Here is a 26,933-nt window from a genome sequence, read left to right on the forward strand (position 1 = left end):
TTACTGTTTTTCCAGTGTGGAAAGAGTAATACGTCTCAGCAGTTGGAACACGCGATCCACCTGAGGGCTGTCAATCATTCTCACTTTGAAAGACAGAATTTATGAGTTGTCAACATGTCTTGGAGGTGAGAAACCAGTGTTCGTGAAGAGAAAAACTAAAAGAAATGCTCAAACAAATTGAAAAGCAGAATGTTGCTTGGCCACTGGATCTTAAGCACATATTACACATAGTCTCCAGCTCGCATGTTATAACAATGGTCATATGTGTGTTATAGATGACAAACTGCATGGCTAGGACTGTGCTTTTCAATGTCAATGTCTTGAGTTTTTTTTTTTTTCTGCATTCTGTCTAAAGTAAACTGTTTGTCATTGAGCGACTCCCATAAATACGACTTTAATACCAAAACTGCTGACAGCCTTGTAGGCGATTTCAGTCGTGGAAGCCAGGGCTGAACACACTGAACTGCATTAGAGTTGGTCCCTGGAGAACAGAATTGAACTTCATTGGCAAGAGCACTGTAAGGGTTCCATTTGACTCCTCATTAAACCTCTCCGAGGGATTACAGCTCTTTCTTTCTCTGTGGTCGCTACCGCTTCTCTTTCCATAGACGAGAGAGATGTGAACACACAGGCATTGGCACATTTTCACATGTTTGGGAAAAGATGGATTTGCTTAACAAAAACAAAGCCTCTTGCAGATTTTTAGAGAGATCTGCCAGTCTCTTGTTCACTAGCAATGTTATTATTACTTGCAAAGGCTGTAGAGAGCTTTATTTCAATTTGTGCAAATTCATGTTTTAAACACCCGCCTGAGAGCACATAAGAGATTCTGTTTTGTCCGTTTATCTTTTCTCCAAGAAAAGCGGCCATAGGGGTAAAATAGTTGGTGATAAGGATCTGTGTCTTCTTTACCTGATAGTATTGTCAGGACGATGAAATCAGAACAAACAGTTTGAAAGGATCGGTGAAATACACATTACGACTTGTACTATATGCCCCCATGACAGCTCCTGCCGCTTTGGGGTCTGAAAACTAACATAAGATTTACCATACTTTGGAAGTATTCCACTGGAAAACTAGTTGATAGTTAAAAGAGGCACAGAGCGTGCCCTATAGATTGAAAATCCCAAACATCTGATGATCTAGTTTTCACATTCTTCTTGGGAGCCTCTTCTAAGAAGATTCTCAAGACTGTTACTGTTTTAAGTGCAATAAAAACAAATGAAACTCTTTTTTTTTTTTTTTCTTTATCATCAGCAACTAAGTAAAACACTCTTCTCTGGAGAGAAAATCTTCTGTGGTTATGAAATGATACTGTCAGTCTTCAGGCCATCTAATCATGGTGGTACTTAATGGAATATTAATAATGCTAATTATAAATACTTTAATGGGGAAAGTTTTGCTGGTTACCATTCACTGTTATTGTTCCCCAGAAGTGGTCCATATGTACCCATGTATGAGGGCATTAAAGGCTAAACAAATTGTGGTATAAGTGAGGAAGAAAAAATAGAAAGACAACATAGCAAGTATGATTCTGTAAAAATATACATCACTATGAAATTTCTTTTTGCATTTACAGGATGACTGTATGATCAATAGAATTGCTTTCTACTGCCCTACATATATCAGCTAAGCCTATACCTGTGTATCTACACACATACGCTCACATACATGTACACACACATTTAAAGATCTTTATATATATATATAAGCAAACCATAACATGGACACTTTAAAAATCAAACTCGATTCAAAAGAGGGATCGTTCACAACTTGTGAGTATGCTTTTGCCACTGGTCTAAACATATCTTTAGTTCTAGGCATTAAATCACTTTAGTGCCACTTTCGAGAGAGTGTGGGAATAGAATGTTGCTTTCAGGAGCTTCAAACTAAAAGGAAAACATATCAAAACAAAGCCGCTATAGGTCCAGTCCCAAGAACAAAATTTTCAGGTAGCCCATGAGTCTGACCCAGAGGGAGGGAAAAGCAGCTAATATTTTCCCAAGAGAAAGAAAAGGTCCAGGCCAAAGTATAAAGGCACTAAAAGTGAGCACATGACGGGGAAGAACATGACAACAAAAGATGCTTCTAAAAGAAGACACCAAAGACAGTATTTTCACATAAATTCAGACCATTATTCTTTGAGCATTCTATGAGCATTTAGTACACATACATACACATGTAAATATGTTCAATCTAAATTTTTCTTAGACACACATATACATACCAACCAAGTGATTTGTGTTTGGTCATTAAGTTGTCTAGCAAAAAGTTGAGTAAACATAGCCCTGGGTCATTTTTCATGCCACTACTCCCTAACTGTCGGTCTGAGGCAAACTCCTACATTCATCACCAAGGTCACCTTGTCTGTCTCCTGGTGCTGAAGCATGTCTCAAAGACAAATAGGAAGTTCCATTATTGGCAAGGCACAGCAAAGGTCATTTACATGATAATAAGAAGTGATAAATATATATACATATTTTTGAAGATTTTATTTATTTATTTGACAGAGGAGAGAGCAAGAGAGAGAGCACAAATAGGGGGAGCTGTAGGCAGAGGGAGAGGAAGAAACAGGCTCCCCGCTGAGCAGAGAGCCCCATGTGGGGATCAATCCCACCACCTTGGGATCATGACCTGAGCGGAAGGCAGATGCTTAACCCACTGAGTCACCTAGCACCCCGGAGTGATTTATGTTTGAATAGAGTACACGTAGTTTATTTTAACAGACATCTTCCAAAAACTACACATAACAACCAAAGGGACATAAATAGTTTGAAAATAAACAGCTAAGAAGTAGTTGCCTGAGCTTCTAAAAAGTCACAGATCAGTTATTCATGAGTAATTCACACTTGTTAAAAAATATATAGGTGAAGGGGGTCAAAAGTTCGAAGTTTTCAATTGCAAACTAAATAAGTCAAGCAGATGTAATATATAGGATGGTAATGGTAGTTAATATTGTATATTTGAATGTTGCTGAAAGAGTAGATCTTAGTTCCCATCACAAGAAAAAACACTGTAACATGTGATGACCATGTTAACTAGACTTGTTTTGGTGATCATTTCACAATATACAAACATTGAATCGTTATGTTGTACATCTAAAACTAATATAATGCTATATGTCAATTATATCTCAATAAAAAGATAGATCAGGACCGTCCTATTTATCTTTCACCTAGCTTTCTCCAAAAGTAACATTTTATTTAACTACAGTATGTATCAAAACCAGGAAACTGACATTGGTACAGTGCACAGATCTTATTCAAATTTCATCAGTTTTTTTTTTAAAGATGTTATTTATTGATTTGAGTTAGAGAGAGTGGGAGCCAGAGAGCATGAGTGGGGGGAGAGGTAGTGGGAGAGGGAGAACCAGGCTCCCCACTGAGCAGGGAGCCTGACTAGGGGCTCCATCCCAGGACCCCAGGATCATGACCTGAGCTCAAAGCAGGCACTTAGCTGACTGAGTCACCCAGGCGCCCCCAAATTTCACCAGTTTTACAGACATTTGTATGTGTGTGCTCTGGGCCACATGAAATTTCTATGCGTTTGATCATCTAGGCAGATTTGTGTAGCCACCACCATAATCAAGATCCGGGAACTGTTTCATCAGCACAAAGATTCCTCGTATTACCTCTCTTTAACTACAAACTTCGTCCCCGCCCCACAACTTTTGCTGGTGAGAATGTAGAATAGTATACCACTCTGGAAAGGCTCAACAGTTTCTTTAATAATTATACATTTTTCAAGTATGTTTATAAATATATGCAGTATATTGTGATCCCCCCCTCCTTGGCTTTTACATTCCACTTCAGGCAACTTGACAGACTTTGGCATCAAAAGACAGCCCCTGAAATTTGTAAGAGTTGATTTCAAATGGAAAGAGTATATAATTATACTCTTTCCTCCTGGGTAGGAGTGGGTTGGAGAGAATGGAATCCCCCCATCAAACGCACATGCCTGCACCACGCACTCCATCACTCCCATCCCAACCACCAGTTCCCTCCAAGTGTTTCTGTACTTCTATACAGCAACTGAGAGCAGATGCAGGAAGATTGAGAGGAGACTGGGATCGGGTCCCCAAGTTGCTCAAGAGGAGTCAGGGAAACCCCGCACTACTCCTCAGTCCCCAAGACTGTGGAAAGGGCTGGGGCGGAGCCTGCAGTGGGGGCTGTCCAGCGGTAAGAGGCGGCAGGCGGACCCCGGTGGGGGGCTGGGAGGCTGCTGTCACTTTATGAGTCCGCGGCGCAGAGTGAGAGTATCCTGCTGCCAGACCACGGGCTGGGTGCTGGGCCCCCGCCTCTCGCTCGCCACGCGGACCCGCGTCTCCACCGGCAGCCTCGGTGGCAGCGGCGGCGGAGCCTCGCCCACTCTGATCCCCACCCTCTCCATCCTTAGCTGTTAAAGAACGGCAGCGCCTGGCACGTTCCGGGAGGACCCCCGGCGCAGAAGAGGAAAGGGAGCAGGCGCAAGGGGACTGGAACGGCAGCATGCGCCAGCCTGGAGCAGCCTCGGCGCCCACGGTCTGAGGCGGCAGCCTCAGTTCGCCATTGTGAGCCGCCGCCGGGGGAGCTCGCACGCGCCACGGTCCCCCCGGGTCCCCTTCGGCACCGTGATGGGGCACCTGCCCACGAGACCGCGCGGCGGCCGCCGCCTCCTGTCTCTGCTGTGGCTCTTTGTGCTGCTCAAGGTAGGGGAGCATCCCCCCTGCCCCCGACTCGTGCCCGGGCGTCCTGCCCGCGTCCGCGCTCAGACGCCCCGGCTCTGCCGCGGGGGAGCGGCGCGCCCCGGGGTGCGATGATGGCCCGGCCGCGGGCAGCGCCGGCTGTGCAGCCTGGACGCAAGCTTTGTTGTTCTTCCGTGTGCCTGCCTGCTCCCGGCGGTTTTGAGGGCTGGGAGGGGGCCAGAACCGGGAAGTTTGCTCTCTCCAGCTTTCACCCTTTGTGCTCTTTTACCACCGCCGGTATCCACATCAAACGTGGGCTTGTTAATTAGTGTTTCGCCGGGCAAAATGAGGTCACTTTTCCTTCTGGTCACTACCGCACCCCGATGCTGTTTAACCTTACCGCTCTCTCCCCAGTGGTATGTGCGGTGCTTTGTCTTAATTTACTTTCTCCTGGAATTATACACCTGGGGCTGAGCTGCCTGTCCTCAGAAAGACTGCCGGGGTGGGTCGTGAGCACGGTTTTCTTTGAATAAGGAGTGTCAGCTTGAGCCTGGAGAGGACTCCCCCCTCACCCAGAGTCTTCATCTTCAACCTGATAATTCCCTTTACAAAGTCTTTACACTCCCCCCTCCCCACCTTATTTACAAAAGCTGGCACCTCTAAATTTAAAAGACAGAAAAATCTGTAAAATTCACTTTTTGAGTTTTCTTTGGATTGTGCTGCTTTAGGCTGTTATTTTGAGAAAAGTGAAAGGGGGGGCTACTTTTTTTTTTTTTAATCCTAGTTTGACAGCTATACTGCACATAAAATCTTTAAAACAAATTTCAGCTTGATGTTTGCTTGGAAAGTAGTGTGAAGTTGTGAGGTAATTGTCTACCACTTGTTTCCTCAGTGTGTCTACTTTAGTTTTGTCACGGTCCTTCCTTTCCTTTCCTGGCAAAGTAGTGTGTCCACAGGTGACCCGGAGCTGTCCTTTCAGCACCACCGTGATACTTACCTTAGAGATGGACAAAACACTAATGGATGCAAATGTTTCCTTACCAAAGAGTCACTTTTTGCTTACATGCACCATTAATTATGAATGCTTGACAAGGAAATAGTGGAACAGGACCAGTGGATTGAAAACAGCCATCAATCTGAAATATTCTATGTTTTTATTCATCTTAATGGAAAACAGGAAAAATAGTTTCAAGGAGAACGAGCAATAGAGTGAATAAATAAATTTCTAAATTATATTTAATATGTTTTTACGTTTTTCTTAAGTTGGTAATAATAATTTTGTTTAAAATCTGGTAAACAAGAAGGCTGGTCATGTGTTTTCACTATAGGAGGTTGTTCTTTTAGCACCTACCACTAATTATATTAGACTTATTTAAGCTTCCTGTTAATTTTTCTATTTGCTAAATTCTGTCATCATGATTACGTCTATGCAACACTTGTGATGAATCCAAAGTGGGAAATTGGATCATCACACATTTTTCTAAGTAACAACTAAGACTTACATGTATGACATCCGATCCAAACCTAACCTTTGACACAACTGCAGGATTTTATTTGAATTCTTCATAATGAGGGAGAATTTCAGAAATGCTCAAATAATGGATTTGAGAGTGGGGGTAGAGTGCTGCAATTAAAATGTAAAAACTGTGGCAAGACTTCTAATGAAAACTTGATATAGATGTGAGAAAATGCAGTCAATGTTGGCATAATGGTATTCTCAGTGACTGTAAGAGAGTCCCTCACAACAGGTGTATTTTTGCACATTTGCAGATTGGTGTCAATTATGGTTAACTGCATCACATAGTAAATACATTGACAAGGCTTGACATTTAAATAAACATTGTAATGGGGCAACTAATTTTGTAGAACAAGTCATTACCCTTCATTTTATGTAAGTGCAGTGTTTGTGTGACCAGGATATAAAATGTATCAGATGAAAAATATATATCTGTATATACACTGAATATCCACCACATGATAGTCTATCTTCCAGATATTTCCCATATGCTATTTCATTAATCTTATTTTGTTATAGTTGACAAGTAATATCCAAAGTGTTAAACTGGGCACAAGGGATAATGCATTTACATTTGGGAATAGTGTATTACATGATAAATTTGATACATCATATAATCTCTTTATAATTTGGAAATATATTTGCATGTACATTTGCATTTCCTGAATAAGTGTCAGTAAAGTAGACCTGAAAACGATTCCGTTATTAAATAGCACAATGTTGATTGAATCTCAGTGATAGGATCTATGTGCTGAGTCAGAAACAAACCATTTATCCAACCTCCCGAAAAGCTCTGTGGCTCTCATTATGTCAACAAATCTTTCACTACTCCATATGAAATACCTTCTATGTAAGAATAAAAATTCCTAAGATCCATAAAGTTAGAGAAACCAAAATGGGAAGCTTGATTTATAGTTTTATCTCTTCCAGTCATCAGGAGTTAGCAGCTAGGTATAAGTGATGGGAAAGTCTGAAAATTTGAATCTGTGTGACTCATTATAAGCAGTTTCATTGAGATAGCCTAAATGTGCCTGGCCATGGAAGTCTTTGTGCATCATTCCTTATCCATTACTAAGTGACAGAAACATTTAATCAAGCATCTCAGATTGTCTAAATCATCCACTGTATGTTATGAGGCTAATATCTGCATATGCACAATGTTCACTATGAAATTTTAAAATTTCATATCAGTATTGATGGAACATATAAAAATAGAAAATAAAAGTGGAACTCTATTATCAGGTATACTGGGAGCCTACCAATATGAAAACTTCTACCCACATATGAATGTAAATGGAGTATTTATCCAATGAGACTCCCTCTTGTGCATCTTCCCAGCATTCCCAGTGAAAACAATGTAATTTCTTTCACCTATCCTATCTTTACTAAACCTCTTCCTGAAAATTGCTTCCTGTATCAGTTCACTCAGTATCAGTATTTTGTCAACTAAGAAGCAAATTGTAGAATATGACATCATAGGAATTTTAATTCTTCCTTCCCTGAAATGGTGCTCATTAGTAGTCAAGTGGAATGTTTCCCTAAACTCATAGTCTTGGCACGAATCCTTCTTTCTTTCCATAACCTCCTCTCTATATTTTCTTCTCGGTCTGCTCTTACCTGATATGTAATCAAAGAACATTAAATTTGAAAGAGGCCCTCATTATATTATCTGAAAAGAGGTTTAGGTTTAATTTTATAAAGCATGAGTGTTATGATGTAGGCCATAGTACTTCTATTCAGGAGAAATATCCACTCACCAAGGTCTGTCTGCCTTTCTCCACTTCACTATCTCTCCCTCTCTCCTCTCCCACCCCTCTTTCACATGTGTGCATGCACACACACACACAGAAGTTTCACTTCCACCTGGAAGTGTCATTCACATTCTATATTCCACAATATTGGCCAATGAACCATAATCTTTTCATCTTTCTGGAGCAGCCTAACCCACCCTCCTCACAATGAAGTTTGCATTATTAACTCCTCTGTCAACTGACTCCTTTGATAAATGTTGTTTCCAGCCTTTTATTTTTATCATATCTTATTTGGTTTTTTTGTTGCTAACCTTTTAGAGAAATCCTTCCACATAGGACATCCCCAGTGAGCTGAAGAGTGTTCACTGGGCTGGGCTTCTACTGGGGATTGAGAAATAATCCTCCACTACATGCGTATTTACCCTTATTCTTTGTTGTGTGAAAGATTATTGTTATAGTAAAGAATAAGAAATTCACGCCTTACCTCTGCCACATTTTGATCCATAAGAAAATGCACATCTATATGGATAAGTAATTAAAAATGACATAAGAGTTGTACTTTGTTTTTAAATGTAGCACTATTTCTAACATCTAAATAACTAGCTTAAAGGTATTTAGACTTATAAGCACATTGACTCCTGAACTTTATCAATATAATTCCACCTGGAGTCTTGCAGGTTTGCAAAGTCCATTTGAGGTGAGAGACAGTTGGTGCCCTTACTTAGACCATTGTGATAGGTAGCAGTGTGGCACACTAAAGGCTTAAGAGGAATGACTACATATATTTAGTTCTCATTTTCTTCCTAATTTAATACTTTCAGGTGCACAGTTCCGGTGCTGTTGCATTTCCACACGTTTAGCCCCCCTGCAATGATGAGCTTTACTAGAAAGCACCTATATGCTCATTTTATTACTCCAAATACATTTATTTCTGAAATAAAGAAAAGTATATTGTAATTTTTTGGTCTTCCACTGCGCTTAGGATCTGGAATTAGGCAAAGAATAGAAGCTTCATGAACAGAATTAAAATTTGCAACATTATACAGTTTCTGCCTCAAAAGTGTTAAATACCATAATACTGACTTGTGAACACGCCTTAAAGGAAAACATGAGAAAATTATCATTATGTGAATTAAATTATTATAATTTCAGTGCAATCATTACACTAAAAAATAATAAAATGTTACCAGTTCTCTATATTAAGAACTTATTAAAAATTATAAATCAAAATACCAATGTATTATTTTTTCCAAAAATATAGCACTCTTGGTTGCTCATTTATACACCAGTGTTATCTCAGCTGCTATAGGCTATCAGTGAAAAAACAGAGTTGAAATAATAGGGGAAATAGCTTTCATTACCTCTATATGTGACCTGTAGCTTCAACCAATGCCCAGCAATGCAGGTCATGTTCTTGCCTCCTCTTCCATATCATCATTGTTCTGTGACCACTACCAACTACAACTGACAAAGATTTCTGCATGCTTCCAACAGAAATCTAATTTTTGCCATAACTTTGCCCTTGAGAGATGAAGCCTTTTCTACACCCTAGTCTTGGTTCTGTCTATGGTAGTGTCTAATCCAGGAGTGCAACTCAAAGCCTTAAAGAACTCTTCTATGATGGCCTCAAAGGCCCATTGGTATCAGCTCTTTCTGCTTAAATAAATATGTGAGAGACTGCTTTGTGCACTGTGCCCTTAATCTGAGGAGCCAAAACAAAGTTAATATGGCACAGGTGCTGGGTCCACCAATAATGGGTCCATGGTCAAAGGAGCGAGACTGATACAAAGCGAAGGTCAAGCAAAGCTTTATTTCGCGCCAAGCATCGAGAATCAAACCGACCATCAAACCGACCTGTCCCGTCCGGTCAGGGACGTGCCTTACAGAGAGGGTGACCCCTCCCTGCCTTACAGACTAACTTTTATAGAGCAAGGGCCATGTGATTGAGCCTGGCCACACACAGGTGGCCAATTGAACTACAATTTACTCTATAGTAGCTATTTGAACTAGCCTATCACCTTGGTCAGAATTGGCGCCCAAAAGGAGGGGGCCCACAGTCCTTGGTAGCTAGGGAGACAGTATGGGCGCTCTACTGATTGGATGTCTCCACCTGACCCAACTCATCCCTGCATTCGGGCTGTTATCTCCACCTGACCTGACCCACCCTTGTATTTGGGCTTTGTTACCTGGAACTGGTTTCCCGGACTTACTTTTAAGTAAGTTCCCGGGGGGGGGGGGGGGGGGGGGGGGGGGCAGGGTCAATTTAAGTTTTACTGCATAAACAACAAAATGGCTGTTCAACCTAGGTGGGGCCGCTCTGGCTAAATAGGCCCTTACACAGGTAGAATAAGAGGGTGAATGGGGTGGGATGAAGCTAAAGGCAGAATACATAGCCTCTCATCCTCTTTTCTCCTGGCGTTATTGGCTCCAACAGGTTCCATATTGTTTCTACCAGTTATTCAGAACAATATGTAAATAACGTATTAAGAACTTCTCATGTAATCTACAATCACTAATTACTCCTAATTAGTAAGTCTTTCCTTTCACAAGCTTGTCCTAGTTCTCCAGAGTACTGATCCTTAGTTGTTGGGGTATTTTTTTTCCATTTCCACATGGCACTTTCCAATTTATTTCTATTAAGTATGACCATATCTTAATCCTGTGTCAGAAAATCATTCTCAACTCTTTCATTTAGAATCTCACTCTCCAGTAAAAGATGTCTGCTTTCCTAGACATTCCAGTTACCTGCAAGGCCAACTCCATTTATTTCTGAAAATATTAAAACCACCAAACAAACAGAATGTTGTAGTGGTTTCTTGATAAGAAAAGTTTGTCCTTTTCTTTTTGCCAGGAAATTGAGATGAAAGAAGGGAAAATGATAAAAGCTTGGGAAAATGCTTCAGAAACCAGAATTAGAACTAGGACTCTGAGTCTGAGAATTGAATTACAAATTACAAATATGCATAATAATTCTGTAAGAAAATGAATATAGGGAAAACTGCAGTCCAGTTCCATTCAGTTAATCAAACATTGATTGAATATTTATTGTGTGCCAGGAATTGTACTGGATGTTGTAGGTACAGGAATGGATAACCTTCAGTTGAATCCTCACAAATGACATAGTGGAAATAGACATAGAAAAAGTCATTAAAATGTAGTATGAAGTGATGTTTTGTGTTTATTTGTTTGTTTAATAGAGGAAACCATGGTAAAATGCTAGAGGAAACTATATCTTATGGGTTGGGAGATGATTTCTTAAAGGATAACCTGAGCCTAGCCTGAGTTAGGTTAAGAAATATGGACACAAAGAGAAAACTGCACGAGCAAAGGCCCAATGTTGTAAAAAGCAGGGCAGTGTTTAGGAAAATACAAGTGTGTACAAAAGGAAAGGGAATGGTAGATGCCAGATCAGGGAGACTCCTACATGCTGTGCCAAAAAGTAGGATCTTTATTTTCTAGGTGAAGAGGATCATTGAAGGGTTAGCCAAGGTTTAGCAGGGTAAGATTTGCATTTCAAAGAGAGCTTTTGGCTGTAAGTAAAAGGTTATCCCTGAGGTAGAGCAGATCTGGAGGCAGGTCAACTGCTAGGAAGATATCATAATGGTCCCATTAAGAGATAACAAATGTTGACCCGAGGGTGTTGGGAAAAGACACTAAAAGAGGAGAGACAACGTTAAAAATAGCAAAACTGACAAGATTGGTTTGGGCCTGGGAAGAAGGTGATATTCATGCTAATTTCTAGGTAACTGACTCCTTTGCCTGAAATGTTGCAGTTTTTTTTTTTTTTTCAGTGTTCCAAGATTCATTGTTTATGCACCACACTCAGTGCTCCCTGCAATACGTGCCCTCCTTAATACCCACCACCAGGCTCATCCATTCCCCCACCTGAAATGTTGCGATTTTAATGGTGTGTCTTGGACAGTGTCCATTTTCTTCCAGCTCAGCTACCCCCTTTGCCCTCATGCTTGGTACTATTATTCCTACTCCACACTTTATTAACAGTTCCTTGATTAAACTATCTAGGATTCCCCCTGAGTATCCTACTGGGACCTTGACTGATAAAGGACATGATGAATTTAGCAGAAAACATCTTGAGTTTGAAGCCCAAAAAATCACACAAGTACTTTTTCAGTGTAAGTCTGACGTCCAGGGGCGATGGTAGACTGGGAGATGTGAATGGGGATGTCTCAGCAGAGAGCAAGGCGGAGAAGGGCAGTGGGCCACAATGGGCCTTGAGGAGCACTAACATTTAATAAGGAACCTAAGAAGATGAAGAAGAAACAGCCAGAGAGGGACAAGAGGAAAGCAGAATCAAGGAAATCCCAGGTCTAGGAAATTCCAAGTGGGAAGGATTGGCCAACAGTGTCAAACGCAAGAGGAAGATCCTATAAGGTAAGATCTGGAAAACATCTTTGGACAGGAAAATCGGAAGGCTGTTGGTCTCTGTGGAGCTTGGGAGGAACTGAGAAGTAGAGAACCGGCCACTGATTTGTCAAGCTGCATAGGTGTCAGGTCAGAGAGACCAGATTTCAGTCTTACCAACATGCGGGATGTGGAGAAAGTTGTTTCACTTGTGTGGGGGCCCCTTGGGTGATCTGTTGTATTTACCTCAGAGGATAATTGAAAGGACTCTAAACAGTGCCTAGAATACAGTAAGCACTCAGTAAGTGTTACGTGGGAAAGAAAGAAAGAAAGAAAGAAAGAAAGAAAGAAAGAAAGAGAGAGGATGGTGAAAATAGCTAAAGCAAAGGCAAAGAGGTAGAACAATAAAAATGTGTCTAGAGCAGCATCTTCCAAAATGTGCTCCATGGAACATGAGAGACTCACAGTGTCAACAGATGTTATTCTGTGGTAGCATGAATTTGGGAAATAATCTAACTTTGTATAAACTACTCTTAATTCATTATTATTAAATTTTTTGTATCAGAACTTCTCAGAACCCCTATTGTGTTAATATGCTTCATGTTTTCCAGAAGGGAGACCTACATGCTAGCATGTAGCATTTCCCCAGTTTGACTGTAGAAATCATTTTCTAATGAATTTCCTTCATGCAGAAGAATTTGCATGAAGGAAAGCAACGATTCCCAACTTTCTTATCAGGGACTGATGTTTGGGAAGCTCTGTTAGAAGAAAAAAAAAATGTACATATTCTTCTTATTTTATGGATTATGCTAAGTCTAGCTTTGGTAACTTTATGTACAGAAAGGTTCTTTGGCTTTTGGCTATTAAAAATGGAAACTTCATTTTAACCTTATTCTTCAGTATAATTATCTTAAATTACAACTTGAGAGAACAATATGTTTCGTTTGGTATTATTTGTCTTTTAGTTTTACCGCCAGTTGGTTATAAATGGTAAAATCACTATCAGCTGAGAGGCAGCTGTTCCACTTTTAGACATCCGTTTCGTCGTTTGGTTGGTTTGGCTTTGAGATGAACTATTTCTGGTTGTAGCTTTCACACATTACTACTATCTCTGTTTCACGTTAGTAGAGCACTATGTTGTGACTGCTCCTGCTTTCTTGCTTGTTCTGAATAACTACTTGCCAACAGACCTGAAAGGTGATAAAGATAAAATGTGAGAAGCTTGTCATCTCTCTGTCCTGTCCTCAGCTGTCCATCATACCACATTAAGCGGTTTCTAGCAGTCCACATTTTCTGCCTGTTACACTTTCTTCTTTTTCGTGGCTTCAACAGCCATTTGGGGGGAAGGCAACTCTCATTCTTCCCAGGAGGATCTCATGAGGAGCCATGATAAGGGTTTGAGAGTGCTCGTGTAAGAAAAATGCATGGTCCATAATAAGCATTTTATAAATGCAGATTTTTATTTTATTCCAATTTCCATTCAAAAGATATTTCCTCAACATGGCTTTCATGAACAACCAATCCAGGACCTCCCCATCAGGGGTCCCTGGGTGGCTCAGTTGGTTAAGCATCAGACTCTTGATCTCAGCTCAGATCTTGATCTTAGGGTCATAAGTTCAAGCTCTATATTGGGCTCCATGCCTGATATGGAGCCTACTTTAAAAAAAAAAAAAAAGAAAAAAGTCTCCTGAAAATTTTACCACTTTTACCCAGGTTTATTTTCTTCAGAGAATGTATCACTCACCATGTGATGTTGTACTAGATCTTTATTATGACTTACTCCTCCATTGGAAGGCTTGTAGCTTTCATAATCTAGCAAGGACTTGATCCACTGTGTTCATGCTATATCCCCAGCTGCTAGAAAAGCCCCTGGACCACAGTAGGTGTGCAATAAATACTTGTTGAATAAATGAATGAATGTCGAATGAGTAAATGGGTGAGGAAGGTCAAGTAGAAGTTATGGGACAGACTCGAGAGGAAGAGCAGTGTGCAAGCTTGCCAGGGCAGAAGGCAGCTGCTGGACAGCAAGATGAAGTCAGAGGGAGGGTCTGTCAGGCAGTAGTGCTGAGTGACCTTTGGGAGGGAGGGGAATCAGAAAGAAAAATGGTCTGGAAACGTTGTTTTGTTGATCTTGTGGAGGAAGCAATGGCTTTGTAATAAGTGAAAATGAACTTTTAGACACCCAAATAAGTTTCCTCAGGTATTATTTTCCTGGGATTTTATTAGGTCAGAATAAACCACCAAGGACAAAGGATGTGTATGGCTAAGCAACAGATGGGTTCCCTGGTGTGATGAATTCTCATCTGTAGTAAAGTAAAAACTTGGATTTTTTTGACCACTTATTTCTATCTTACTCAGTATGTGTATAATTTTTATTTTATTTTATTTATTTATTTGACAGACAGAGATCACAAGTAGGCAGAGAGGCAGGCAGAGAGAGGAAGGAAAGCAGGCTCCCTGCTGAGCAGAAAGCCTAATGTGGGGCTGGATCCCAGGACCCTGGGATCATGACCTGAGCTGAAGGCATTGGCTTAACCCACTGAGCCACCCAGGTGCCCCTCAGTATGTGTATAATTTACTTTAACTTCTAAAACAAAGTAGCTTCTGAGTTCTTAAAATATGAAAGTAAGTTCTCTTCTTGACTTTACAAATGGAAAACATCAAACTGAAAAGAATTTTATAAACAATATTTTTCCTCATTTTCCACTCGCCATGCATGAATAAATATTTCATTATCTGGGGGACCTAGGTGGCTCAGTTGGTTAAGCATCTGACTTAGGCTCAGATCATGATCTCAGGATGCTGAGGTTGAGCCCGCTGCCCTGGCTTCACACTCATTTGGGAGTCTGCTTCTCCCTCTCCTTCTACCCCTACCCCCATTCATGCTCCCACACTCTCTCTCTCTCAAATAAATAATAAATAAGTAAATAAAATCTTTAATAAAAATAAATAAATAAATAAATATTTCATTATCCAAATATGGACAGTTAAATGGGTTGATTAAATTAGTGTTGCATTCATTAAAAAAATATATATATATATATATACACACCAAAGACTGAACTGTCATGTTTTCAAATGACAAAAATACAAAAATATGATTAAAACAAATGCTCTTAGTTATGTAAATCAGTATTTCACTAGAGAACTAAAAGCTATTATGTCAGTTTCTAATATTCCAATCTATATCTGTAGTCTATTACTGTGCTGGTAAAGTGTGGAAATTTGGGTTAGTTGTAATTTTTTTCTATTAATTCAATTTTGGTTTTGTTTGTCAATTAATTAATATCCTTTAAAACTGAAAATAGGAAAAAATTGTGATCACACATTGATACACTCTCATACATGGCTATTAATTACAATTCTGTGATTAATAAATTATTTTCCTTAAGTGCAATAATCTGCTTTTTTTGAAATATCAAACCAAGGTTTCTGGAAATCTTCAAGAACACATTTATAGGAGTCTCTTTCTGTCTCTGAGTGGCTGCATCAGAATTAGACTAATTAGACTACATCATCCTCTCCCTTAGATAAACCTTCTTATTTAAATCAAGTCAGTGGCCCGTAAAATAGACATCCTAGTGATACTGCGGTGGCATTTCTATTTACTTTGACATTGTGTTGAAAGCCATAAAAGGGGAGTGTTCTTGCCAAATACTGCAAAGTAAAAGCATCATATTTACAATAAGTGCCAATGCCATTACCATAAGAAATGCCTTATTACTTGGATGTACTTAAAATTCCCAGATTTTATCTAGGAAGAGAAATTGGCTTCTTAAGTTTCTGAATAAGTTGATTAATAAGGTGAATAATAAAAAGCCAAGGGAATTGCATATTGTCTGGAATGTATTATTAAACAGTGAGTCACGTGATCCTCCCTTAAAGGATTATAGAAAAATCCTTTTGTATTTTGTATTGTATCAGTACAATAGGGTTATTTACATATAGATACAGTGATGGGATGTGGCCAGGTTCATTTTTTTCATCATCACTGAGAAATTCCTCTACAGTCTTCCCTAGCTAATTTATACTTTTTAATTAGTCTCTCGGAAATGACTAAAGGCTTCACTCAAAGTGGTTAGATACTTGGGATTTGTAATATGGAAATTCTGGTGTTGTCAAAACTGTGTTAAAATGATTGCAAGGGCTTAGAATGAAGTATTATGGACTTAATCCTAAAAACAGCTTACCAGTTGCTTCTTTTTAATTAGCTGAAACTGTTAAATCTGCTAAAAATCAGCCGTTCTTCAGAGGTGCTCCACATTGCTTCCTCGAATTCATTTTTTGCATTTTTGCAACTAACAAAAGACAGCTGTATCTTTGAGTCCTTTTTCATCTGATTGATGCACCATCTTCTTATTTATTTATTTTTTTGAAGGCTAATTGGGAACCTAATGAGACTCCTTCTATTGAAATTCTTGTTTCTGTGCCGAGGCCTTCAATTAGTCTTTTACTCCGTGCCTTCTGGAGGCTCTAAAGAAGGGAGTTCTTAATTTGGAATCTCTAAGTCAGTCTGAGTCAGGTGTGCATCACCATACACAAGAATTTTATAATAATGGATTAAGAATTCGAAAACGAATACATGTTCACTGAGGAAACTGTGTCAAATACAGCATGCAGAAAAAGAGGAAAGCAGTCATTCCTACACACTCTATTCCAAAATAACCACCATCTGGGGATATAGCATTCCAAATTTTTTCTAATGTCTGTGTATCTGAGTTTGTAAAAAGAAAAAAGTATCAAACTATCCTACTATTTCAGCATACTCTTTTTACTTAAATGTATTATGATAATTTTTTTTTCAAGCATTTTCAGTCCTCTTCAATTTAGGACCTTGGACCGTAGGTCTTTGGGTCAATTGTATTCAACTCCCAACAGTTTGCAACAGTTAAGGATGTGGATGATTATACATATCGATTATGACCACAAAATGTTGGGGATCATTCCTTATATGTATGTCTCTCACTAGTGTGACTACTTCAGGTGCCTGGGTGGTGCAGTCCATTAAGGGTCTCGACTCTCGGTTTCAGCTCAGGTTGTGATCTCGGGGGCCTGAGATTGGTCCTGCCATGGGGCTCCATGCTCAGTGCGGAGTCGGCTTGAGAGTCTCTCTTGCCCTCTTCTCTGCCCCTCCCCACCACACTCTCTCCCTCTCTCAAATAAATAAATAAATCTTATAAAGAATTAATCACGTAGAAAAAGTTCAGATGCTGTATTTGTTACCCATTTCTCCATAGCTAAATACTACACATAAAAAAATTAAGAATATGGGCTTTCTAGTCAAAAAGATGTATAATTTCTGATCTTTTCGCAGAAGACACACATTACAGTGGTTGTCTGGATCACCATCCCTTCTGTGGCCTCGTCTGCCATCTTCCCCACCATCTGCCCTCCTCAGAGGAAACCTTGTTCTGATTCGTGTTTTCTGAAAGGTGATACCATCATCCTACTTGGCCCCTGGACAGAGTGATCAGTTAAGGGGGTGAATACCTGACCCCAGGCCCATCTGGGGATTGTGCCTCACTGATCATCACCTTTGAGACTGGCATTCATCTAAGCCAAACCTATCAGAAGCTATCCCTGCAAGTATTTTCAAACTGGCAATGGTGGGGAAGAGTCCTCTCCTCTTGGTTGTGGAGTTAGGACAGGAGCTAAGACATACAGAGCTAAGACAGAGCTTGGAAACTGTCCCCAACCATAAAACCGACTCACTAAAAGACCCCCCCCCCTTTTTTTAACAGTGTAGTTTCTTCTTAAGTTTTTATTTAAATTGCAATTAACATACACTGCACGGTCAGTTTTCAGGTGCACAGTATAGTGATTGAACACTTCATGTACCATCCTGTGCTCATCACAAATGCCTTTCTTAATCCCCTTCACCTATATCACCCACCCCTCCGGCAACCATCAGTTTGTTCTCTATATCTGATTCTTGCTCTGTCTCTCTCTCTCTCTTATTTTTTTTTCCCTTTGCTTGTTTCTTTTCTTCTTTTTTAAATGTTTTTTGAGATTTTATTTGTTTATTTGGGAGAGAGAGAGCACGAGAGGAGGAGAGAGGCAGAGGGAGAGGGAGAAGCAGACTCCCCGATGAGCAGGGATCCCAGGACCTGGAGATCATGACCTGAACCGAAGGCAGACGCTTAACCATCTGAGCCACCCAGGCGTCCCTGTTTGTTTCGTTTCTTAAATTCCACATATAAGTGATATTTTTTGACTGAAAAGGAGAGAGGAACAGTAGAGACTTCAGCAAGACTATCTTTCTTTCTTTTTTTTTTATTTTATTTTTAAAAAATTATTTATTTATTTATTTGACAGAGATCACAAGTAGGCAGAGAGACAGGCAGAGAGAGAGGAGGAAGCAGGCTTCTCGCTAAGCAGAGAGCGCGACGAGGGGCTCAATCCCAGGACCCCGGGATCACGACCCGAGCCGAAGTCAGAGGCCCTAAGCCCTGTGCCACCCAGGCACCCCAAGACTATCTTTCTTTGGGACACCTGGGTGACTCAGTCACTTAAGCGTCTGCCTTCGGCTCAGGTCATGATACCAGAGTCCTGGGATTGAGACTGGCATCAGGATCCCTTGCTCGGCAAGGCATCTACTTCTCCCTCTGCCTGCTGCTCCCCCTGCTTATGCTCTCTTCTCTCTCTCTCTCAGACAAGTAAATAAATAAAAAATCTTAAAAACAAAAAAAAAGACTATCTATCTTTGCAAGACTACCTCATCTCTGAGACTCTAGAGTCACTCCACACATACTCAGAAAGATTACAAAACAGCAGTCTACTACAGTGCAATACCATCATAGCCAAGCAGGCATAATGGCAATGCTTGGAATCTTTGAGTAATCTGAAACAGTGATTATACAATTTATCATACTAACCGGGGCACTTGCAAGAGTGAAGAGATCATTATGCCAGGATAGCAGATATAAGTCGGCCTGTTCTGGGAAAATCAGGACAGATGGTTACTCCTTCCTGAACATACTAACAAAAATGTCTGATGACGAATGTACTCACTAGCTCCTCACCCGTCTCACCCATCTCTAAAAAACCAATGGTCGACCTGACCACACTGAATTAGCCATATACAAGGAACTAAAATCATCTTCATCAAAACCTACTGTGTGTGCAGCAATGTTTATAGCAGCTTTGTTTGTACTACCTAACACTGAAAATTACCACAATGGCTTTCAATAAGTGCGTGATTAAATGAACTGTGATGTATCGATACCAGGCAATACTATTTAGCAACTACCTGTACACACATTTCTTGAATGAACCTCAAGAAAATGATGCTGAGTGAAAAAAGCCAATCTCAAAAGGTTGCACACTGTAAGATTTCATTTATAGGATATCCTTGAAATAACAAAATTATAGAGATGAGAACCCGCTCACAGTTGCCAAGGGTCAAAGATTAGGTGACGAGGGGAGAGATACAAGGAGCCTTGTGACAGTGGAGGAGCTGTTTCTCTTGATCGTGGTGGTAGTTACATAAAATTGTCCCTATGATAAAGGTGTATAGGTCCATTCAGACTCATCCAAAAATTAGCACATAATAACTGGTGGAATCTGAATAAATTCTATGGATTGTACCAATGTCAATTTCATAATTTGGATATTTTATTCTTTGGATATACAAGATGTCCACATTGGAGGAGGCAGGGTGAAAGGTACATGAGACCTTCCTGTACTTTTTTTTTTGCCACATTTTATAAATCTATAATTTTCTCAAAGAAAAAGTTTAAAAAACATTATTAAGTCCTTCCTTCCCCCATCCCCCCCTTCCCGCCTTCCTCTTTCCCTCCTTCCCTTCCTTTGTTCCTTCTTTCCTTTCTTCTCTTGTGCCTGACACTCTGTTAAATATTTTAACTGACTAGTTGACAGACAGAACCTCTTTCTTATGAGGACTGTCTCAGAAAGACAATAACTATATTTGTAGGGAATGTAAAGATACCTAGGCAAATGTGAAAAATATCAGGAAAATACACAAGGACCTCAGTAAAGCACCATTAGCCACAGACTGAAATGCATTATGAGGAAGGTTGGATATTGAACAACAATCTTTTTTTTTTTTAAGATTTTATTTATTATTTGACAGACAGAGATCACAAGTAGGCAGAGAGGCAGGCAGAGAGAGGAGGAAGCAAGCGCCCCACTGAGCAGAAAGCCCGATGCGGGGCTTGATCCCAAGACCCTGGGATCATGACCTGAGCCGAAGGCAGAGGCTTTAACCCACTGAAACACTTAGGCACCCCTTGAACTACATTCTTAGAAGATTTATCTACTGAGTTCTGGAAAGGACCACAAGTTATTGGTCCTTTATAATTCCCATAACACCAATGTGAGAGACAACATTGTAATGACTCTTCAGAAAATAGTTGAAGACGAAGTGATAGAAATTACATTGTGAGAAGGACAAAAGACTGCATTGATTAAGTTATAGCATTCTTCCTTTCTTTTAGCAGTTATTAAGTAACATATCTGGAAAAAAGATAAATAAATTAAGATGAAATAGTGTAAAACAAGCTTAGGAGGTTTGAGTAAAACAGGGAAGATGAATGGAGGATATATGAAGGTGAATAGGTTTTTCACCATTTCAACCAATCAATCGTCAAGCGTATATTAAACATCTAAGAGAGGTGCTGTGCTCATCATTTTTAAGAGTCTAAGACACTGTTATGCCCCCCCCAAATCCATAATGTAAGGGGAAATAATATAAACATGTAGCAAGTTAAAAGGCAGTATGTGACTTACTACTCTAAGAGACTCCTGAAGTTATAATACATTTATTTGCAAATGAATGCGACAGAGGACTGTAGGCAGCAAAGTGTCCTTGCCTTCAGATAAGGGACAAAGCACTTAGGCTTGAAGGAGCAATATGTTCATGAAGGAAGAAGAAGTTTAATCTGAATCTGGTTCAATACTTCCCAATAAATAGACGAGATTAAGGAAAGCATCCCAGATTGGAGAAACAGAGGAACAAAGGTAGGAAAGTGAGAAAATGTAGGCTCTGTTTAGGAGGCTTGAGTAAAACAGGGTGGATGGGGATTCGGGTCCTAAGGAGGCTGAGTGGCTGGAAGCTAGGTGGGAAAGGGGGTTCTGCCCAGCCATGAGCTTCTTATTCACAATCTTCTGTACAATAGTGTTACAAAGGCAAATATTAAAATGAGCTTTAGCTCAGCCGTGGTGTGCAGGAAAAAAATTATCATACCTCATTTTAGCTTTAATTGCTTTTATAATTCTGAATTTGCTGGTAAATGCAAATGCTTAATTCTAAATACGTGCGCTCTGTCTTAATTAGATAAAATAATCCTCTGTTGGTTCGGTAGTTCAGTAAATTAGTCCCTAGACTTAAATTCCCCTGGATCATGTTGTTTATGCATTAATCTGTATGCACTCTTAGAGATAAATGGAAAATAAGTGGATTTTTTCAGAGGCAAGTTGTAACTGTCAGCATACTTTTGTCAACCTTAAAAATAAAATAGCCAATTAGTTTACCCAAAAAACGAGTTTATTCAGGAATAGCAGAGGAATTGCAATTTGGGATATGCAAACTCTACCAAACCACAGGCAAGTACAGAGAACAGAGAAGTATTCTTTTATAGAGGAAAAAAGAAATTCGGGAAAGGCTATTTGTCTACAGGAAGCGAGTGAGAGTTTGGGGTTGTGGCAACTTCTTATTGGCTGAATTGTGGTGGTTCTCATTGGCTGGGTTGTTGCTGGGCCAGGAGAAAATCTGCCCTCCTCCTGCTGGGGTAGTGAAGTAAGCTACTCCTTATCAAGTTACTTAAAGTAAGCTGCAAGGAGTGGTACATGCATCAGGACCTTTTTTTTTTTTTTTTTTTTAGATTTTATTTATTTATTTGAGAAAGAAAGAGCAAGAAAAAAGAGGGCGCGCATGAGCAGGGGGGAGGGGCAGAGGGAAAGGAAGAAGCGGATGCAGGGCAGGGAGGCTGATGTGGGGCTCCATCCCAGGACGGTAGGATCATGACCTGAGCTGCCACTTACCCACCTGAGCCACACAGGCACCACAAGATCTCCATTTTGAATGAGATTTTCTTTTACTTAGTTTCATACTTTAAAATTTATATCCTCTGCATGTGACTAAAAATTGCCATGTTTATTATAAAAATTATAATTAACATACATATTCTGTCATACTTGTAGAATTTCTCCTACAGTTTTAAAACTACAAGTAAAAATTACATTCTGCCAGACAAAACTGAATAGAGGATCTAAATATCTCTGTTATATATATAAACATCCTTCCAACGCAGCAACCAAGGTCCTACCCGTAGTGCCACATTTATTTATAAGGTATATACAAAAGGAAGCAACCAGTACAAGTATCTCTGGCAGAAATGAGAGATACGTTCTTGTAAAACTCATTGGCTTACTGGAAAGGATGGCGGTCGCTTCTTGAGGGGCTGCTGGTTATTGGGGACTGCCCCAGGGACTTTCCGTACATGATCTCACTCCACCCTTCTATAATCCTGTAATCATCATCACCATTTTAATTATGAGTCAGCTGAGTTTCAGGGAGGTATTGAAGGCATTAGGAGTGAAACCGTAGAACTTGCATACTCCATCATAGCCATTCGTGCGAAAGCTCGGACATGGCTTCCGTTTTCTCATTCACTAACTTCTATTTTCTGTCTCTTCCTCTTAAGAGAGAAATATCCTGAGACACAGGAGAACTGAATCAGTTTTTAAGTCATTGGTGAGGACTGCCATTTGGAAAGAAGTGGGGTATGGGTTACTGCTGGGGACAGTTGGTTCCTGCTCACCCAAAAATCTTTCTTGTGGTTCTCCTTGCTATCAATCAGTCTGTCAGTCCCATGTTCCGCCTTCAATTTAATGAATCGGGGGCTTCTTCCCTTGCCTAGATAATTGCACAGAGCTGAATATAACCCAGGTGTTGATGAGAAAAGCTCATACTTTAATTTTTGCACAGAGCATTTAGAATCAACAATATAAGCACCCAGGAAGATTGATGCCCTGGCTTTGGAAGCCTACCCAAGCTTCTGTGGCTTGCTGTCTTTGTGTACCGTTTACACCTTAGACAGGCCTTTCTCTCCATGAAAGATACCACCTGGACAAAAACAATTTTAACACTAATGTCTTCCTTTTGATTGCATTAGATTTGCAAATTAAACAGATTAATGGTAGTATTCTGTGTTCCTCTCAGCTCTTCTGTTTAATACTCTTATCTGACAAAGTGTAAATAGAAGACATAATTAATTACTCATGACTTGCATGTCAAGTTGCATAAAAAATTACATCCCCAAGACACTCGTTATTACATATCTGACTGTTCTGTGAAATTGCTTTTGGAAAGAAAAAGCCTACCTGAAGATAAGAGTTTTGTTTGTCTTTTCTCTTTTTATTTAATTTACTAGAGTATTTGAAAAAGGATGTGGGAGAAAAACATTAACTGCTAACATGATTTTTAAGGAGCTTTCTTCATTTGCCCAAGGATGTGTTATTTTTGCTTTTTTACATTTTTCTGTCTGGTTATGAGATGCTAAGCTCTGTATATGAAAGTTAAAAAAAAAATGATGCTTGGGGTGCCTGTGTGACTCCTTCGGTTAAGTATCTGCCTTCAGTTCAGATCATGATCCCAGGGTCCTGGGATGGAGCCCTAGGCGTTGGTCTTTGTGCTCAGCAGGGAGCCTGCTTTTCTGTTTCCCTCTGCTCCTCCCCCACCCCATCATGCTCACTCTCTCTCAAATAAATAAATAAAATCTTTTAAAAAATGATGATGCTTGCATAGAGGGAAGGCCCCAGAACATGGCTATTAACACTTTGGAATGGGGCCCGCAGAGAAATTATTAGCCAAGCACACTGTGCCATACTATCCCCTCCCTGAATTACTGGAACCTTGAGCTGGGAAGTGTACTACCAGGGCTGAAAATAAAATAGAATAACTGTTCAGCCATTTCTTCTGTCTCATCTGTTTGAGTTGATCTGAATGAAATGAGGTCTGTGCTTTAACTGGAGAGCTCAGCATTTCATATTTAGCTCTCAATCTGTTTTATGATAATTTTTGAGGGAACAGACTGCTCATGACAAAATGTGCTGTGCTATTATTAAAGGTGTCCTGCCTTTATAGATTTCTATCACTTTGGAGCAAAATGATGGGAAGATTTTTGAATGAGCACTTTTTCTAAGTTTTTAATATTTAATACGATGTAATAGGGTTTTCAAGTTGAAGAAAACCAAATACCTGATGGGGAAAAAAAAAAAAAAGTTAGGGTTTATCAATGGAACCAGGCAGCCTAGAGGAAAGATTACTTGCCCACAAACGCTTACTCACTTCACCCCTCTGTAAAAATGAAAATTGTAATCACTTCTACCTCATGGGATTACAGTGCAACATAAATGAGATGATCTCTGAAAGGATTTCATACATTGTAAGACACAATTTAAATATATGATATTATATTATTAAAAACAATTGTATCCCCTGTTTCATTTGCTCTGACACACACAGGTTTTCTTTTTTCATATTTATGTGTATCCATCCATGTGTGGAGTGCGTGTCATGCTGGGTTATACTTAATATTATAGTACGTTCTTTTGCTTTTTAAAAAATAAAGTTTACCCTACCCAAGTTAATTTTGGGTCGCCGATAATCACGTCTTGATTATATGACTGGTAAGATTGAATATACAAAATTGATTAAATATACATGTCTCATAGCAAAATATTTTCATGTCAGCTTTGCCTGTTATCTACAGATCAGATCATTGAAGAAAGAAGAATTTTTAATCAGTTTGTACATGTAATACTGTCAAGCATTCTATTCATACAGTATTTATGTATATGATCATTACTCATCTTTCTTATGGCACATTGAACCTTCATTCATTCATTCTTTCCATGAACGTTCATTGAGCGGCAATTATGTGCCAGATCCCATGCTAATCATTCAGTTTCTTCAGGTCTCACTCATCTGTGGGTATAAATTGATACATATTTACAGTAACTCCCAGTATAAAGCAGTTGGCCCCATCAGTACACATAAGGCCACAGTCTTCTTCCTATAAAGGGCCCACTTGGGTATTTCTCAGACTATCCAGTGGGACATTTGCTATGGAACCGTAGTTCCTCTCAGTGCCCCCTCCACCCTTACAGGCCCTACATTTGCCTATTAGACGTCTCCCCTAGTCCACTGGGTACTTCTTACTCCCACAATCCCAACACCTTCACTGCCTCACTCAGCATTTTCTATCCCCTTGATAACTGAGGATTTCTTACTTGGTCAAGCTTGTGTTTGGCTTTTGTTTTTCCTCTCAGAGCCTGTCAGCTGTGAGCCCATGGATTTCTGGAATTCCTGTCCCACTAATCCTTCAAGCATGTGTGAATTCCATTGAGACAGGAGCTGAGATCTGACTCCCCATCCCCATCCTGTAAAATTAACAGTAGCAAAAATTACTTCTCTAATGTGATCTGTCTCACATTTACTGTGTCTACTTTCTAGTCAAGTCAAATAAACTGGTAGACAGTGAGATAATCAAATGCTTTAATAGCATGCAGAAAGATAAACAGAAAAACATGAAGACAACCTAACTACAAAGAATGTGGAAAGATTATGTTAAATACATTCTCTTTTATGGTCTTTATAAAAATTTGGCATCTTAATTGAATGTGAAAATAGATACAAAGTCAAACTTTAATTTCTATTGGATACTCTGCCCCAGGTATTTATTTCTCAATTCCTCCATGGTTGGGATATTACAAATTTTTAAAAGCCATATTTATCTCAAAAGTATTTGCATTTTATTAAATGTCCAGGTAGCCACTTTACATGAATTCAGAATTAAATTTAAAAAATATGCTTTATTGTTCACATGAACATATCTTAAATTGAAGGAGAATTTTATTTGGGTCTATATAATCATTATCACGTTCTAATTAGAATAGAATAAAATAAATAAAATATGAAAACCAGGCTTATTTCTTGGAAAAAAATAAGAAATTTACACCATTTTGAAGTTCCCACTTCTGATTATTATTAATATTTTTAAAATCTCAGAGTTATGGAAATATGGGAAATATGTTATACTTTAAGTGTAATGCTTGCATATTACATCATTTTAAGAGTTATTAGTGAGCGTGACCCAAGTGGTTCTAAAATACACTTATTTTGAAATTTAAGTTCAAAGAGCAGATCATCTTCAAGTATTTCACAAACATGGCACAGATTTTTTTAGAGCGTACTTATCCAAAGGAATAATTCAGGAGAGCCAAATCCTACTAGACCTCCTTCCACGTAAGTCTTACAAAACTTGGATATTTGCAAATCAGTCAATGAAAAAATATCAATTTCTTCCTTTTAATTAAATAACTTAAGATTAATAAAACACCTATTAAAAGAGATGAAAGCAAATGTAGCAAATGTTATTGAAATGGCTTTATATTATAAATTAAAACTTCTATATATGATCTTTCAGATCATATAAAATTCATGCAAAATTTCCTTAATGAAGTTTTCAAAAATACTATGTGAAAAAAAATGGGTTTTAAGTTTGTGATTTCATGGCTCTTTTCATATGCTGATTTCAGTTCAATATCAAGTCTCTCTCTTTTCACAAACCATCTGGGAGATTGACAAGTCGCTTCTCACCAGATGGCCCAGCAGACC

At 39.3% G+C, this 26,933-nt stretch overlaps 1 protein-coding gene across 2 annotated transcripts in view; it reads left to right on the forward strand.

Annotated features, from left to right (window-relative positions):
• Positions 1 to 4,612: 4,612 nt before the first annotated feature.
• Positions 4,613 to 26,933, forward strand: part of PTPRO (protein tyrosine phosphatase receptor type O) — a gene marked incomplete at its 5' end in the record, with an annotated part of 233,570 nt that continues 211,249 nt past the window's right edge. For both annotated transcript variants that reach the window (XM_080810594.1, XM_080810595.1), the window contains one exon: positions 4,613 to 4,687. In XM_080810594.1, the coding sequence (XP_080666720.1) occupies positions 4,613 to 4,687 (75 nt within the window). The remainder of the gene's footprint in view (positions 4,688 to 26,933) is intronic.

The sequence above is a fragment of the Martes martes genome (genome assembly GCF_963455335.1).
Source record: "Martes martes genome assembly, chromosome: 8".
In the NCBI taxonomy this organism is placed as follows: domain Eukaryota; kingdom Metazoa; phylum Chordata; class Mammalia; order Carnivora; family Mustelidae; genus Martes; species Martes martes.